Source organism: Genypterus blacodes, unplaced genomic scaffold, assembly GCF_046128005.1.
Source record: "Genypterus blacodes isolate CSIRO-AG114 ecotype Tasmania unplaced genomic scaffold, CSIRO-AGI_Gbla_v1 ptg000067l_1, whole genome shotgun sequence".
Lineage (NCBI taxonomy): Eukaryota > Metazoa > Chordata > Actinopteri > Ophidiiformes > Ophidiidae > Genypterus > Genypterus blacodes.
The window spans coordinates 14,759,252-14,776,987 of NW_027466879.1; the positions used below are offsets into that span (position 1 = coordinate 14,759,252).

At 43.4% G+C, this 17,736-nt stretch overlaps 1 protein-coding gene across 4 annotated transcripts in view; it reads right to left on the minus strand.

The window, feature by feature from the left end:
* Positions 1 to 17,342, minus strand: part of cd276 (CD276 molecule) — a 55,619-nt gene extending 38,277 nt beyond the window's left edge. For 2 of the 4 annotated variants that reach the window (XR_012963984.1, XR_012963983.1), the window contains exons 1-3: positions 17,030 to 17,341; positions 11,562 to 11,645; positions 440 to 790 (exon numbers count right to left, since the gene is read on the minus strand). Coding sequence is in view for 2 of the 4 variants with exons in the window: in XM_076155760.1 (XP_076011875.1) it covers positions 440 to 790; positions 11,562 to 11,607 (397 nt within the window). In the remaining 2 variants the exon portion in view is untranslated. Of the gene's footprint in view, positions 1 to 439; positions 791 to 11,561; positions 11,646 to 17,029 lie in introns of all 4 variants that reach the window. The other 2 variants (XM_076155760.1, XM_076155759.1) reach the window with 2 other exon arrangements.
* Between the last annotated feature and the right edge of the window lie 394 nt (positions 17,343 to 17,736).

The window sequence follows — 17,736 nt, forward strand, 5'->3', positions numbered from 1 at the left end:
ATAGCGCATGAGGGCCCTGAGGAAACCATTTTATCACTTGTGTCCATGGTTGGTGAACAAATTACCCTAAATAATGCACCATAAAAGGTTAAGAATACAACATTGCATACAGCAAATATTTTCAATACAATCAATTTAAGGTGTAAAGTAAAACTACAATGGATTTGCTAATTAAAAGGATTTATCTTTAGAGCTTAAGAACTCAAATAATTCTTTCTTTCTTTTACATGTTGGCTTGATTGGATCTTTTGTGTGTATACCATTGATCATGGCCATGTACATCTGTTTGACTACATGTGTATCTACCTTTGTTGAACGCACTTATTGTAAGTCGCTTTGGATAAAAGCGTCTGCTAAATGACCGTAATGTAATGTAATGTAATGTAATGTAATGTAATGTAATGTGTCATGGAATGCACAGCTCATCAGCGTGACTCACCGGCCACCTGCAGAAACAAAGCGGCACTGCCGTAGTCCTCCACCCTGACAAAGCAGGTATAGCTGCCTTCATCTGCCACCTCCACCCTGCGCAGCAGGAGCGAGGCGTTGCCCACACCCAGCTGGGCGGGGAACAGGCTGGTGCGGTTGGCAAAGTTCTCTGCCTGGTCTGCCAGCTGGTCGTGGCCCTGCGAGTACCCATGCACGCTGCGTTTGGTGTCCGTCAGCTGCCAGAAGACACTAAGATCAGACAGGTTGAAGGCGCCGGTGCGACTGAAGGAGCAGTTGAGTACAGCATCCCTGCCATGCAGCGCCACCACTGGCTGCTCGGGGACCTGCACCTCCATCGCAGCTGAAAGACAAGAGATGACACGTCGAATATGTCAACAAATCATCGTGTATTCACCAAGTAAAGACAAGAGTACTGTTTGCTGTATCTCAGCCAGCCAGTCAGTAAAAGTTTAAACATCTCAAATAAAAACTATAAAACATAAAGTAAACAGTATTACAGCAGATATTTAGCCCAGATCTGAGAAAACATATAGCATTCACTGAATCACAGCATTAATTCACAGAGCTGTGAGAGGCACCGATTCAAATTTGAATGTGTTTGGAGAAGAAGTCAGTGCAGTATTTTGAAATATTTGCTCCGACTGCTTCAGAAACATCCCCTTTGTTTGTGTACCGTGGTAGCAGAGAGTAGGTGAGACAGAATGAAGGCAAGAGAAAAGGAGAGGAGGGATCTTGAAGGTAAACATTAGTACTCTGTGTTTGTATAGGCTTTGCATCCTTGTGTTGGCTCAGTGCATTCAAACCCAGCCAGGGTAACAACATCTGTACAGCTTTAGTTTCATCTTCAGCTACAGTAAATCTTACAAAAAGACAAACCGGCGGGGAAGAATAACTGAAACTAAACTCTTGAATTTATGCCTCTATAATAATGAAGGGTGACAATGCTACCGACTGTTTCTCCTCATCTATTGATGCATTTGTGCGAGTGCCTGCCTGTAGTATTTCTCTAGACTCGTCCAGGAGCACACTGCATTATCATTGTGGATTAGCAGCCATCTCAAGCAGTGCAGAGTACGCCCGTTGTATTCACAAGTGTCAGCATTCCCCATTGATCCCCGTCTGCTCTTATACAACTCTGAGACACTCATCACCATCACAGGGGAGAAAAAAAAAGCCAGTCGGCCCCCGGAGCAATGCACTCCACTGCATGCTCACCCTGTCTAATTGTTATAATCACAGTGCCATTTTAGCCTCCTCGCCCCTTGTTGAGCTCCGTCTATCACACGGCCAACATCAATGTTTGCAATGAATTAGATTTGACTGCTGCAGAGGAGCAATAATTACTTCTCCTATTAACAACAAACAAGTCTTTCATCTGAGGGTTCATCCACGGATGGGTAGTGGGATGTCAAGGCAAACCTATTTTCAAACGCTCACAGTCGGCCAATCATAGTGAGGTAACCTTGCACCCATCATATGACTACAAACCTAGCCATCTGCAGGGAACAGTGCCACCTACTGACCACAATCATAAGTGCAAAGCAGAGGGAGAGTACACATATTGTTCTCCAAATATCCGAAGTCCTCGATGTGGGTGTTAGCTGATTTTGGGAACGAGCAGGGGGGTAGGGAAGGATGTGAACTGATTAATGAATACTACCTAATTTACGGATTGAGCTATATATTTCTAGTATTGGACATTTGACACCATGATGGCTGATGATGAACACTATTTTCATCACGAAACAGATTTATTGTGATTAAAAATATCATCAATTTTAAAGAAAACAGAGAAAAAATTGAAACAATTGGGGCCCGGGATGCCCTTACTTCGGAACAAAAGCTTTGGAACTACGGTACACAATTCCAATCTTGAACAAAGCAAAGCTCAACTAAGTGCTATTGCCAATGACACAACAATTCTCTGTCCCCCATGGAGAAAATGCTGAAGTGATTTTTATCCTTGACTGTAATCTAAAAAATCGTCCACCGCTGTGTAGGTTTTCTATCACCCCATATTGTGCCCACACTTACTCAGCAGGGCTTCAACACTGCAAACAATACAGCAGAGTTATCAGGGCCGAGCATGGCAGGGGCTTTATTGTGCCACCATCAATAGGGATAACAGAGCAGATTTCTGGAGTGTGTGTATATTTGCTGTCTTTAGAGGTGGCCCAACCTTTGCAGTAATGAATAGGTCGCGGCTATTTTTTTTTGTAGGAGTGGAGTGTCAGTGACAGCCCTCTCCGAGATGTGCATGTTGAAGGAGGAGGAGAGAGAGCAATTAAATCACTCCCTGAGCAGCCTGGGATGACTCACACCACTGGGTTCGTACGGGAAGGGGGGAAGGGAGAGACGGAGAGAAAGAGACGGCAGTGTTGAGCTCACACTTAAAGATAATATCTGGAAACAAGCCAAGGAAGCGGCTGTGTTGGAGCCTCGCACACTAATCCCTCAACACGTAGCAAAGCCAGTCAGAGAGTAGAGAGATAGATACTCCCCTTTCTTATTCGCCATCCTCTCTCACTCTCTGTGCTTCTTTAACCGGTGACCTACTGCTAGCTTGCAGGCCCTGGGAGGATGCGGCGCGACACAGGGATCCTGGGTTAAGACACGCTTGGAAAGAAAATACCAGAGCAGCGTCTTGCATCGCTTCAATAGGGATGAGATTGCAAAGGAGACGGCACGCTCGGCTGGCTGACGTCACGGAAACCACAGCGTCTGATGTCCTATGCGAAAGAGGTAAAATACCAGGAGGGAAAAGTGAAATGCTGTGCACCGACGCTTGTTTTTTTCTATCTCATAACGTTCCCAAGAAGCAGCATGTCTCCATCAACATTTGATCATCTCTTTTATGCTGAGCGCCACGTGAGAAAGTAAGAATGGAGTGGAAGTAGTGGAGGATAAATATAATAGCACGAGCGGAAGTCTCAGTGAGGGGGCCGGACCAAGCTCTCTAGCCAGACCCTTGGTGTTTTATCCAGGAGCTCAAGGGTGAGCGGGGCTCTCACCTCTCTTCCCTCTTGATAAAGAGATGCTCAGAAGGCACAGAAGGCTGCGAGACGTCAGGCTGTGGGGATTTACACACTGCACTTTGTGTTTATGGGCCTCTGCTCTGTTTGAGTGCCTGCAAGACAGAGACGGGCACTTTCACAGCTGACATGAAATAAACTGATTACAGCCTTTGCAAGCACTGACAATGGGCCCCGCTTAGCAGCAATGTACAGGGCTGCAAGTGATCTTCACATCATTCTCCGCTCTCAAGACTCAACATTACCCTGTCACTATTAACGCCTCCTTCCATCAAGGCACGGGTGCTGTTGGTGTAGGTTATACCCACTGTGTTCGCTTGCTAGACTCATGGGGTGAGCATGGGGGCTGACTGACAGACAGCATGGCATGCAGGCGGGCGGCAGGTAGGAGGATCACTGCCTTTGCATGTGGGGTGCTTGCATGGTGACATACAAAGCTGTTGGTAAAATCCTGTGACATCCAGAGACATCTCACCTCACGCTGGCAGAGGAAGACAAATATACGTGTTGAGAAATGGGTGCGCAAAACCACTGCACAGCATTTTGTACTCGCAGAGAACTGGACTCCAATATTACCTTTCACCAACTTCATTATTCATTGACTAGTTAATCAATGTTTTCCTCCATCCATTCAGTAGTAGTTCTTATCTACTGTGTTCATTGCTGACCTCAGGTAAACTACCATCAATCAAATCCGTTTTAAAATGTCGGATGCATTTGTGTATATGTATGTATAAAACAGATGTATTTTTCACACAGTATTGGAACAGTTTAGAGATCCTAAAACCTTACAAAATAAACAAGATGAATAATAAGAGATTATTGTTTTACAGTATTTACAGTACGGCATCTTTTAGCTCTTATGAATAAAAAAAAAAACCCCACATCATTCATAGGTGAACCCACACCTACGAAAGGTGATTTAAAATCAAAATAGATGAAATGTAACGTGATCAGAAAAGGCTTCTGTAACAAATCCAAGCGTGTGTAACACTTAGTAGACATTATTCTCTTGTCCTGTCACTCTAAAACACTCAAATACAAATGTGCGAGATAGTAGGCAATGCCAAAACCTGCATCCTGTTTACTTATTTTATACCACATCTTTAAGGCTGGTCCACTTGTTGTGCTTGTGTGTGTGTGTGTGTGTGTGTGTGTGTGTGTGTGTGTGTGTGTGTGTGTGTGTGTATGTGTGTATGCGTGAGAGGAGACTTTGTTACGTTTCCAAGTCTGGAATCCGGGCCAGATCCGGGCACACATTCTCAAATGTGTTTATCACAGAGTGCCAGGACAGACAGGAGAGCCTGTCTCTGGGCTGCCGGTGCTGCGTGGCCATGCCAGGGATGTGACTGAGCTGTGTCAGGAGGTTCACTCTTCGGGGATGGAAACAATACGAGGTCTACCAAGTTTATGAGTATTTGGAAAATTGGTGTTCATTTGCATGTCGTAACATGGTACGTAGACCTGCCTAATAATTCTTTAAACATCTGATTGTGCAGCTCCCAAAAATCACGTTGTCCCATCTGCATTAAGCTAGAATAACCAGATGGCCAGTCTAGATGTGTTCATGGACACACACACACAACATACACGTACACACAACTGAAATGACAAACAGTAGCTATTGCCAGATTAGTTACTGATTTCACACTGGTCCTACTTTTATACTTGTCCATTTGGCAGACACTTTTATATTGTAATTTTCAGCAGTGTAGCATAGATTCACAATAGTAGTCAAACATTATGTGCATCATGAAGACATTTAAACACCAATTGACATCTTTACTACAATGAATGAAAAACTGAATGCAATTTGGGTTAATAGAGAAAGATTTTGTGCAAGCAGTTAAACGTCACACTTTTTTGTATGGCAAGAATTGAAGAGTGATTTTTGCTAAATTCATCTGTCAATCCACCTGTTTCCTTCACTGCCTTTCCTGTGCAGGTTTCCCAGGGGGCTGCTGCATATCCCAGCATGCATTGAACCCTGGCTGCTAATCCATCACACCTATCATTTACCCCTACAAGGACACCTACAGTTTGCAATTCACCTAACTTGCCTTGCTGTGGACAAAGGGAGGAAATGCAGGGGGGAAAAGCAAACAGGATGAACTTGCAAAACTGATTTCAAACGCAGGATCACTGATTATGTCATTCTAGTTACATTTTGTTTCAACTAAGAGGTACTCAGACAGCACCGACAGAAAGGTTGAGTGGTCCTCCAATAATGACTCTGGTGCACAACAATGAAACTGAGCAGGTCAGTGACTAGACCATGATCAGCTCCCATTGCCGCAAACCAACTTTTCTTCTACCATGTCTGGTTCCAAAGTGGTTGGCAAATTCAAGGAATGAGCCACACCGACTTAAACAAAAACAACATTTTCCAGACATTGTACATGTAAAATGCTGTGACAATTGACTCTTGACTCCTTCATTGACTTGAAGGAGATACGAAAACGTTCTAAAATGCTCTGATGTTCAAAGACTTACAGTTCAAATGTTATGGGCTAAATTGTAAAAGTGGTTATTACAGGACCACCATCAAGCTGACCAGGACCAAAACATGATGGATTTGTCCCTGGATCATGTCCAACCCAGCCACAAAGTTTCACAGAAATCCAGCAACAATGTCTTTGAGATATCCTGCTAACAAAGAGACAGAGAAACAGGCAAACATGGCAGAAACCAAACCCTTTAGACCAATCTGTTTAGGGAGAGAACAGCAAGGCCATGTCTCGATCAGAGGCTGTAATCACTTGTTCATTTTGATCATCATCCATATTTGTCAAGCTGTGGTCCTTTATTGACTTGACAACAAGAGAGGAGTAGCAGAACCCAAGACCTAATTGTGTAATAAGCAGTGACAAGTGATAGATAGACGGAATCACACAGCCCCACCCACTGTGTCAATAAAGTATCAATAAACATCAGAACTGATAAGCAGCATCACTGGTACTAGTAAGACCCACCCTATCTCAACCACACACACACACACACACACACACACTCGCACACAATTTCATGCAGGAGCAGCTACACAAAGGCCAAAGCACACATTGATATTCCACACTTGTATGACTCTTGACAGCTCCACAGCAACACACCGTCTGAGAACATGCGGGTTCTCTGACACTACAATAGAGACGCTGTTACAAAGCTGCTCTGGAGCAGAGAGGTTCCCCATCTGCATGACCAGTGACAGTCACACGCATTTACACACAAACACACACATGTACACGGCACTACACAGGTACCCGGGCATCTATACACACACACAGACACACACAGACACACACAGACGCAGAACCACACCACTGTAAAGCAGATATTGTACATCTTCACTGCTTGGCTGAGCAATGTCTACAGCTATCTACAAAGATGTACAATAATTTTCACAATTCACACACTCACACACCCCCACACACATTAACCTGAGAGTCAATACCAACCCAAGGCCTTCTTGCTCAATAAGCAATACAACTCCACTTCAATTTGCCTCTGTTCAATACTACTCAACAACACATAGATCTCACCGTCATAACGGTAATAATGAAGCCTGCTCAATAACAGACGGTGTGTAGTTACTTTCCCGGCTAGTGGAGCCACCGATTAAACACAGCGGCACATGTATTTACCACCCCAAAACATACAACATAAGAGAAAACCTCCATATGAGCGGATACCTAAGCAAGCACTGGGAAATACTTTGAAGCAGCAATATTGACACAGCAAAGTAAATGCAGCACTAACAACCCCGGCGATGACAGAAGCTTGGGGAGAGTTAGCTGGGGAAGAGGAGCGACTGGAGGAATATGCTTTTACAACACTGCCCCCTTCTGTTGCTGAATGTAACTACTCCTCAACTCATTTTCATTCTGGACATTTTTGCAGCACCTGAACATCAAAGGGTTGTGCTCAAAGGATCTGCGAGGCCTTTCATAGCGATTATTCTTATGATATAACCAATGTCTGTAAAAGTGTGACGGGGAAGCTACTTTTTGATTCCTTGCCGTCAAGAGCAGATGTAGATAATATATACAGTATAATATCCCCACCTGAAAATAAGCATCTGGGGAAACATTAAGGGTTGTTGAGAGGAGAGTCTATCGTAAGCATGATTTGGTTCAGAATTAGAAATCTGTAAGCACCTCGAATGGGCTTTCAGCAGAGAAGGCACAATATGAATGAGATTAAAGGAGCCTTAAAGCCCTCTGAGGTGTAAAGGGGTCACTTACATTTTCAACATAATCTCGTCCTTTTCATTTTTGTTGCAGAAACACATCACGGAGTGTGAGCTCTTGCTTACGGGGGAGATACACGACAGAAAACACAAGGGCAAGCAATTCCATGAATCAAGATGGCACAAACTTTTGTGCTTTTACTCACTTTCCTGCTCCCTATCTCAATTTCCTCTATCGTGCCTTCACCACGGACATATGCCATCTCATATCCTGTCAATAACCTGTTAATGGGCTCTGGCAGTCAGTCAGATGATAGTGCCTGTTGAAGAACAGTGGAGAGATAAGGGCGAGCCTCTGGCTTGCCAGCCTGAGAGACAGCCAACCTTTGATGAGCACAGGCTAGGGGATGGATTGAGAAGGAAGTGGGCTGCTGGGCGGGAAAGAGGCATGGAGGTCAGATTGGGTCAGATTGGAGTCGAGTCCAGCTATTTCTAAAGGTGGAAAGCTACTAGTCATTGCCACGGCAGAGTGAGGCAAAATTGATGAGAATTTTTCTGTTGCTACAAGGCGGCAATGAGTGTTTTGTATTCCCACCTAGAAAGCAGATTTTTACTGGCCTGCAATGCATTTGTTCTGGCCTTTCCACAGGTCCAATCCCGTTGCTGATTCACCGTTTCATATTGAACACCAGGAGGGTTTTGGAAAGGTCAGTTTGCAGCCCTCTGTGCATCCTCTGAACATCACCACTACCACACCACCTATGTAACCATAGACGGAAGTGGTTCCCTGTGTCAGCCGCTGGGTTCCTCAGCAAGTAAGCAGAACTGAGGCACTCTAAGCACAGATCAGTGTCTGTTCATCACAGTCCACTAAACACACAGCAGATCCACATATGGCTCCAGGCCCCTCTTCCCTCTGGTACTGTGATCTCGGCATATATTACCCATATAAATTTTTAAACGATCCCACAAGGCAGTATTTTTAGGACTTGTTGAAATAATCATGAGGTGCTTGTTGGGTAATGTACTCTGTTTCAATGAGTGCACTGTGAGAAAAGAAGAGCTGGGAATCAGGGGAAGCGGTACGACAGAAGCAAGCCAACAGAGACTGGTCATTATGTATGCATTGCGGCGAAAGCAATCTTTGTTGAGCCTGTCTTCAATTGTTTTTAAAAGGATACTTCACTGGACGCAATCAAATTAGCAAGAACATCACTGATACGGGGTAATAACCCTAAATTGAATTTCTGCACAGTCTAAAGTGTCCCCTCTCTACAGAATCAATTGCTGTGAAGAGAAAAGGAGGACAGGAAGAGGGCATTCGTAGTTAGCAGACCTTTAAAAGTACACTAGAGATGCGGGCATGAGTGCACTATTTTCACGCTCCGGGGCCCTGCCATAATGTGTGCCTGCCAACTACTACACTAGATGCAATCTATCCAATCATGCTAATTAATTTGAATTACCTTACAGCCTCCATCACTGAGAGTGAAATCAGGTCAGCTTTCCATTTCCGCATTTGGATTAATACGATTGGCTTTCATTGTCTGGTGCTCAGGGCTGCATGCGATGAGTCCTGCCAGCCTGGTGGCTGTGCTAACTGAACAGAGAGTATGACAACAACAAGCAATTAGCTGGACAGCTTCCTGTTAGCTCTGCCACTGGCTGCCATGGTCGTGTGCTGAGCTCGACTGAGCCAAGGATATTACAGCACCCAGCATCTGTAGTGGCTCAGTCACTACTGCACATGAAGCCTTAAGTGATTTCAAAGACACACCCACACATTATTTGCTCATTTGTACATTATTTAGGCTCATGGATCCGAGTGCAAAAATCCTCATTACAGACAAGCTCCTCTGTGTCTACACTCACATAACAGCTGTGCTGTGCTGTATGAGCAACATCGGGGAGTGGTTTCACCCAGCACAATCCATCATCCGACTCCTGAGTCAGGATGGAGCTGGAAGCAGACATGTTAGTGCAATGAGATGACAGAGATAGTCTGTGCTGTCCATGTCTCTTTCTTCCACCGTTTGTGGGCAGAAGCCATCTTGTCAGGTGATATGGGCATTTGCTAATGTCAGTGCTGAATACAAGGAAGATTATAATAAGCATTCACAACTAGGGAACTGGAGACCAGGGAGGTCCTGGACCACCTACAGAGGCATTCACACACACAAACACACACACAGGCAATTACCCCTGTACATGTTTTTAGTCTGGATGGCCAGTGAGCTCAACAAAGAATAAGAGAAGGCCCAGGACTGATAACTGCAACTGCACTTGTGAAAAAATACTTAAGACAGAATGAAAAATAAAGAAGGATTAAAGTCGCCTGTGTTGTTCATGAACCTTTTCAGAGCTGCAGGTAAAGCTCAGTGCTGCAGATCGCTGTAATATAGTATATAAACGCACAATAATGTAATCTAATTTATTTTCTTTCTTGCCCACAGATTGTCACCAAAGCTAAGGTTACTCATTTAACAGTAAATTACACAATATAACTTAATGAGCTCCACAAAGCCAGGACTGTGTTTCCTATCCTAATGCAGTATTACATGTGCAGGTTCGTACAGCATCAAGTCAGCCTCCAACTAATTCACTTAGTGTTCTGGTCAACAGAGAGAGACTGAATCACTGTATGAGCCACAATAGCCCATTACCCATGAGTTAAAGAGCTCCATCAGTCCTCGACACTTCCTCCTCTTTGCTCCCAGGAGCGAGTGACAGTGGATGTCACCCAGCCAGTAATGAGCAGGCCCAGGCAGTTCTGAGACAGCAGGCCCATTAGCGCTGCCAGAGCAGAGGACTCTAATGAACCACTGAAGACACTTAAGACCACTGAGTCAAGATTGAAATGTGCTACTGTTGGCCGACAGGAGGTTTTGTCCGGCCAACCAGAAAGGATGAAAGACGAAGACTAACTCTTTGAGAATTCCATGGTTTTGTACCCTAAAAGTTCTTTGTGAAAAGTTGAACCTATGCCAATGTTTGGGAGTTTTTGCAGGGGAAAAAAACTTTGCGGTGATGATTTTCTGTCATTGGATGGTGCGAAGACCATCTCAGGCTCCTATAACAGAGAATGAGACAGTGTGGAATTTAAATTTATGGGTCATCCACACAGAGATTGTAGTGCGAGAATACATTCAGCGTTGATCCTTCTCTTGACATTCTCAATTCCCTTCTTTTATTTACCGTGTCGTGAGACGTTATCGAGCAGGCCCGGGGCTATTTGTTTCTCTTTTTATGGTGACACGGGTTTTGCTTTGCGCACCATTTCTGCAGAAGTGAAACTTTGAAGCCGATGATTCATGTATCCTCAGTTGCAACATGAACCTGCACCCTCCCTCCCGGTGTTATTAATATGAGGGGATGACTCCCACATCACGCTCCCAGAGTCACGGCGGGGCAAACTGCACTTCTGGCAATTTTGAGCTGCGGCCTCACCCTGGCTCCAAGGCACTACTCTTCACCTGTCTGGGAAAGGGCAAGGCCATTCTGTTTTACAAGCTGAATAATAAAAGGAAAAACACCCCCATAAACCTGTAAAAACCAAACTTACAGGGATTACAGTGAAAAATAATGTGTTTTTACTCCCTCAAGCAGGGCATCAGTATATATAAGAGTGGATCCTTCATCAACTTGTCTGGACGGATGAGATTTTAAATAGGGAGGGTTTATAACTTTCCAACTGCTGGTACATTAATTTTGGGAGAAGCCTCATCTGAACTGTTGTTATGCCCAGCGAAGCCTTTGAAGGGTGAGGAAGACTAATAGATACTACAGGGTGTATTGTTTAACTGTCAGTGGCGTTTTCTAACTACCGATCTGAACGGCAGGGCACAAGCTGGGGTGGGAGGGGGAGGGGGGAGTAGGAGGAGGGGAAGCACACCCACCGAAAGCTTGGACAGCCAGGACAGCGAGCAGCAGGAGGGACAGCATGGTCTTCGAACCGTTGATCAATGTCTTCAGACACAGCACTGCAGAGGAGGGAAAAAAACAGACAAAACATTCAAGGAGACTCAACAAAAGACACAAGTGGAAGAAATGCTGTAACTGTTACTAAAATACCACCTTGGCTCTGAGGTTGACTACACTGATGTTTCCTCTAAAGAGTGTATGAAGCTGTGATGACTAACAGGGGGGGGACTTCCAAACTTTACAGGAAACTGACACATTCTCTAACTAAACAGGGGAAAAGACAAATTAGGGAGTGACTTTAGACAGACAAAGCCGACCACTCTCCCTCTATCTTCTCCCTGTTGCACATGACGTCCGTGAGGTCTACAGAATAAAAGCTTTAGTATGTTCAGGGGTCAAGTATTCGCATTTGCATTTGTCGAGACAGCAAATATTTGTGTTGTGAATACATTGGATGATTCTTTCCATGAACATTCCTATGATTTGGATTGATGGAAAAATGAGGGCATGACAATATGACATCACTGGCTATAGACGAGAGGCGATACAAAAATTACATCATCTTCTCAGACTATACCCGTTTGCTTGCTGTACGTCTTGCGAGTTAATTGCTGTATGGCTGCAAATTCTCATTCTTGTTGCCAGAGCACGAACAACTTTGGAAAATATGTCTGTATTTGCATGCAATCATAATGTAACTTTGACAAAAAGAACACAAGAAATGTTCTCTATGATAGATTAGGCATTTCAAGTAGACCTCCAGCCTTTGAAGATTTCAAGATATTCATAAATTGAATTAATGAAAACAATAAGCTGCTCAATATTCCTTTCACCGTGACTGAACAAAAATGAAAACACAGTGTTATGACAACTGACGTGTTTTGATACTGGCAACCACAATTCATCGAATGAAAAGGAAAGAAAAGGAGTACAACATTACATCGACGGATCGGATTGCCTTTGATCGCAGCATCAGCAACACATTGATGCTGGTAAAATGTCAGGTGAGTGTTCTGTGTTGATATACAACAACGTTCTGGCTTACAATGTTGGAACTGTGGTGAACTTTGCAGTGTTGCAGTGAATCATGACTAGCGATTTGTGCTACCAATTAATTTGTTGATCATTTGTTCCAAATCAAGCGTTTGAAAGAGGCGTATCCTTTATAACCGAACACGACGTGAACAACACACTACCGCGTAGATGATCCTTACCATTTAGGTTTCAGTGCTTTTGAATGGCTGGCCTGGCATCATTAGGACATAAAGGAAATCACGCAGGGGTCCACTTCCTCTCTGTTATTGTGCTCTCACTTCCTCGTGGCCAGTTATCCGTGTCTTCCTGTCTAGCTTGGCGCTCTATCCCTTGATTCTGTATTCACAGTTTTACCCGGGAGGCAGCTGTCTGTACCCCAAAGCCGTCTGCAAGAGGCGGATAAGGACCGTGACGGTTAATGCGAACTAAGGTCGGCAGGTAAAACAAAAAGGCGCTTGTGTCGACATCCTCTGAGCGGACATTAATGTGGAGATGCGATCTGTGAACTACACGTGCTGTTTGGACCAAAGCCAGCTACTTGCATTGGTTTTCCAGTGAGTGGGCGTCTGATGTTGAATAACCTGAAACATCCTGTGACCCTGAGCAATATCATCAATCATGTTCCCAAGTACACCCGAAGATACTGTAGATAATTAATCACCGGCTGCTAACTACAAGTCGACAAAGGCTCGGCAGTGGGTGCACAAATTATTACAAAACAATAATTTAGCCCCGCAGGAAAGACACATTTGGTTAAGCCGGCGATGTTCAAGGCCCTGCGCCCCCACGCAATGCCCACATCTGTTTAAAAGCTTTCGTGTGGGCAAAACAAGCCATATTTACAGAGTGTTTGGTGACCTCATCTCATTCCCTGCAGAGCTGCAACCTGAATCAAACAGGCATAACTTGAGAACGCCTGTGTGTGTAAGTGTGTGTGTGTCCTTTTCAATTATTAGTGGGGATTCAATTGACCTGCGTTTTGCACAATTTGAGGTTGCACATGTTATAATGGGTAATGGAAACGTTTCTATGCTCACTTGTTGGGAGTTTGCGGTGCGTTGATAAAGAAGTCATTCACAAAACTGCCACGGAAACACACTTGACAAATTAGTGGTTATGTGGGACACGCTGACATGTAGTGTTTCATTTCCGGGTTGGGAGTGACGGATGTTAAAGAAGGCAAAGCGTGATGTGTGTGGACCAAAAAGGAGAAAATGAAATTACAGATGGAGCACAATGCAAGAATACAGTACTGTAGATCAAGTTGGCAGACGGAATGCATGCCAAAGGCTCTGACAAATGGAGCCAAGCGGCAACGGTGGCAACGGTGCATGTCTGATAAAAAGGGAGTTACATTTTATTTTTTGGACCAGATGGATGAAATATTGGGACAGCAGCCTTTAGGTACATCACTATGCTCTGTTATCAACAAACCAGGGAATGCTGACGTGGAGAATATTTGGTTGAACGGTCGTGCGAGAACACCACCAGCCTGGGACCGTGTGGGCGGTGTGTGCGGCGTTGGGATGTGAGCCAAAACTTCTCTTAAGGAAATAATGTAGCATCTCTCAATCAATGGTGGCAAATTGTCCAAGACTGACAACATAAAACAAATATATAAATCAATAAATGTGTAACTTTAAAGTGTGTTCACAATGGATACAACCAAAAATAACAGGATTTTTACTCAATTCCCTTTTTCTTAAGTGTGCTGATGACACACACTACTGTCCCACAATGCAGTGCAAAACGGAAAAAGAGGAAAGATTAAACCCCTTGGTTAAATGAGCTAAATGTCTGTAACCTTACAATTACAAGTTCAACACACTTTGATCTTTTTTATAAGCAGGGGAAAGCAGCAACCACAACAGTTTTCTACTTGAAGCCTTGGTTTTGACATTGCAGAAATCTTTAGATCTTCGCCAAAACATTTTTCCATTAGGCTCTATTTATAGATTCAGCAGAGGGGATGTGGTCAGAAGTGCAGTTTCATCACAAAGGACTATGACCAGATATCTAGAGTTAGAGATCTATTAGAGGACTGTCCACTGCAAAGACAATCAAAACAGGGACTAATTAGTCGATGAGACACAACAGAAGACATTTCATCATCTTTGGCAATCCTATATCAAAACACTCTTCATCAAAACAAAACTTCCCTTTCCTTAAGTATATTCCTGGGTATACTACTTTCTTCAGGCTGAACTGAGCTGCCAACACACCAAACCACAGTCAGACTCTGGCTGTGCTGTCCAGACACCAGGAAGTCATCAAAAGGTTTGTCCCGAATGACTCACACACTTTCCCAGCAAAATGCCTTCACGTAAATCCTCTTTTCTGCATCATCAGACTTTTTCTATTCAGTTTGGTGTCAGGTCAAAAACAAACTGACAGCAACTATAACTTCAGATAACCTTTATGAATATGATACCCTTCAACCGTCTACCTTCAAAAGTCTTATGAAGAAAACGGGTTTTATCCACCACTAGGCTGTATTACACCAATGAATCAAAGCTATTGTCAGGTCTTTATGAAGATTCCGTTGCTGTTCATTGAACTAATAATGATGTGCTCTAAAATAATAGCCATTAAAACAGAAAAGAAATGGTCAATGACACACTGTTTGACGGTTTGAATGGCTTTGAATTTTGTTTAGTGATTGGTTCGCAGCTTTTAAGATATAATAACCAGCGTAATTCATTCTGACAAAACGGTAAGGATTATTAATCCTTCTATGGAGGTCAACAGAAGGAGAAACGAAGTGTTAAACTGCGATATATTGCAGCAGCAAATCATATTTTTTGAGGTATCACAGCACATTAAGATTTGCAATTCCTCCACGGTGGCAGTACTGTCAAAATATTCTTTTGAGGAATCTCTGTAACAGCTTGTCCTTTTACTGACACTGCTGCTCTTCGGTCCATGCCTCTCCTGGAGGACAAGGTCATTCTTAATCACTATTAGCATAATGAATTTGACTGGCTCTATGGGCCTTTATCTCCCATTGGCATATGGTTGGCATCAATGTCAAACTCCTCAAACCATTGGGAACAACTCATGCCTTGACGATAGGAGCATTTCCAACCTGGAGGATGCTGATACCATTGAGGAAAAGAGCATCATCCTATGAAAATGAGCTTTTAAAACCCTTATGGAATCAATGGGTAGAATATACCAAGCCCTCGTTGGGATGATTGGGTTCAGTTCATATAAGCAAATGTGCACCACATTAGCACATCAGTGAAACTGAGCAAAGAGGAGCTCCATAAACTTCTAGACAGGTTTATGACTGAGAAGACAAATGACAATTACCCTTTCTCTCACTATACATTTTGGCAAATGCTCACAAGGAAATGGAACAGAGCAATTACTTATGCTTTATTTATACGTGTGCTTTACCTGCCGTGTCCTGTTAAAATGTCTTATTTTTTATTTGCCAACTTTCTTTACTAACTTTTAAAAATTAACAGTTCACGTAAGGGCTAAAAAATACATTGATTTCACTCCACGACTGCAACACTGTATATTATTAGAACCCACAGGAAGCGAAACCTGTCAGCCAAGCTGTAGTATCACGTGATGTTGAAAAGTGCAGCGCAAAGGTAAAATATTAAGAAGAAAGTCCTACATGAAGCCTCAATACCACATTAAAAAACAACAACTGAAGGCTTGGGTGGGCTGATAGGAATAAATATAGTTAGTCAAATTGTAAAGTACCAAATTTGATTGGGAGGAGGTATTTAAGTAAAATACAAGAATAAAACGTGTGACAGAAAAAAATGTGTGACATGACATCATCTGGCTACAAGAGAATCCACCAAGCAGTCAAGCAGGCAGAGCCTTCAAGATACATTTAAGATAAGTCCTGTACGTCAGCACATCACACAAATTGAATGAGAAATCCATCACTTGTGATAAATCAGGTAGCCTGTGATACACAGAATCAAGGGGTTTCAATATATGCACTCTATCTCACTAATCAAATGTAGACATGATATGCTGATTTGTTTCTGTACAAAGTAGTATTTAGACTGTCAGTTAGGGAATTGTTACTTTGAAGTCTTCCTATCCCCAAAAGACACAATGGGGTGTAGTACTCACTTTATGCCGAAGGGGGCGCACGTACTAATGAGTGTTCCATAAACAGCTCCATCGGTGAGATAAAGGATAGAGCTTCGTAGGCCTCTATCTTTATTTAAAACTACATTAAACTACCTTAAACACAATTCGGAGCCAGCTAATAGTCAAGTCGCAAATACAACCAGTTCCCTGAGTCTTGGAGGTTGATGTTTCCCAGCTGTTGCTTGTCTCTACATAAATCAGTGGAGTTACACATTATCATTCGCAGTAACCAAAACGATAACTTAGCATACCGTCCCGTTTTCAAACAAACTCTCGCAGGACTTACCATGTTAGAAGAAAGACACTTATGAATCTCCAACCACAGAGCGGCGCTGACTATTTTCTGGATCACGCAGTCGCCGTTCCCCTCATTCCTCACAGAAAGCACTGTTAAAGCACCGCCGCGGACGAGACAACTGTTTGTTTGGACGGTCAATACACCGCGACGTGTTAGTTTTGTATTCTTTAACGTCTACGGTTACGTTCCATTGATTTGGGACGGTCCTCTCACTGTAACCACTCCTTGCAGCTTTGTCCAGCAGTGATGTCATAGCAAAGGGGGGAAAGAGTCTCCCGAGTCCCGACCCCCCTAACTCAAGTTAACCATTTCATGCACGCGCCACAGTGCACATACACACACACACGCGCACTGCCTTTGTTTCTGGTAAATTTGAAGTTGCCACTTTTGAAACATATAATCCAGGCAACATCGAAACGATATCAATTAGGTAGAATGTTTTTTTTCTGTTTAATGCAGAGGAGTGGTTCTTAAACTGCAGTTTCTGTACCGCAATTATTTGTTTATTTATTTTTGACGGTACCTATATGTTTTATAGTTATACTTATTAGTTCAAAACGTGTTCAGATTCTGGCATTAACACCTAGGAGAGGGGGGGGCGGGGGTGAGAGCCAGAGAGTGTGTGATTTTAATATTTTTTTGTTGCGTTAAAGAATGGCAACGTGAATATATAAAATATAGCGCAAACTTTACTA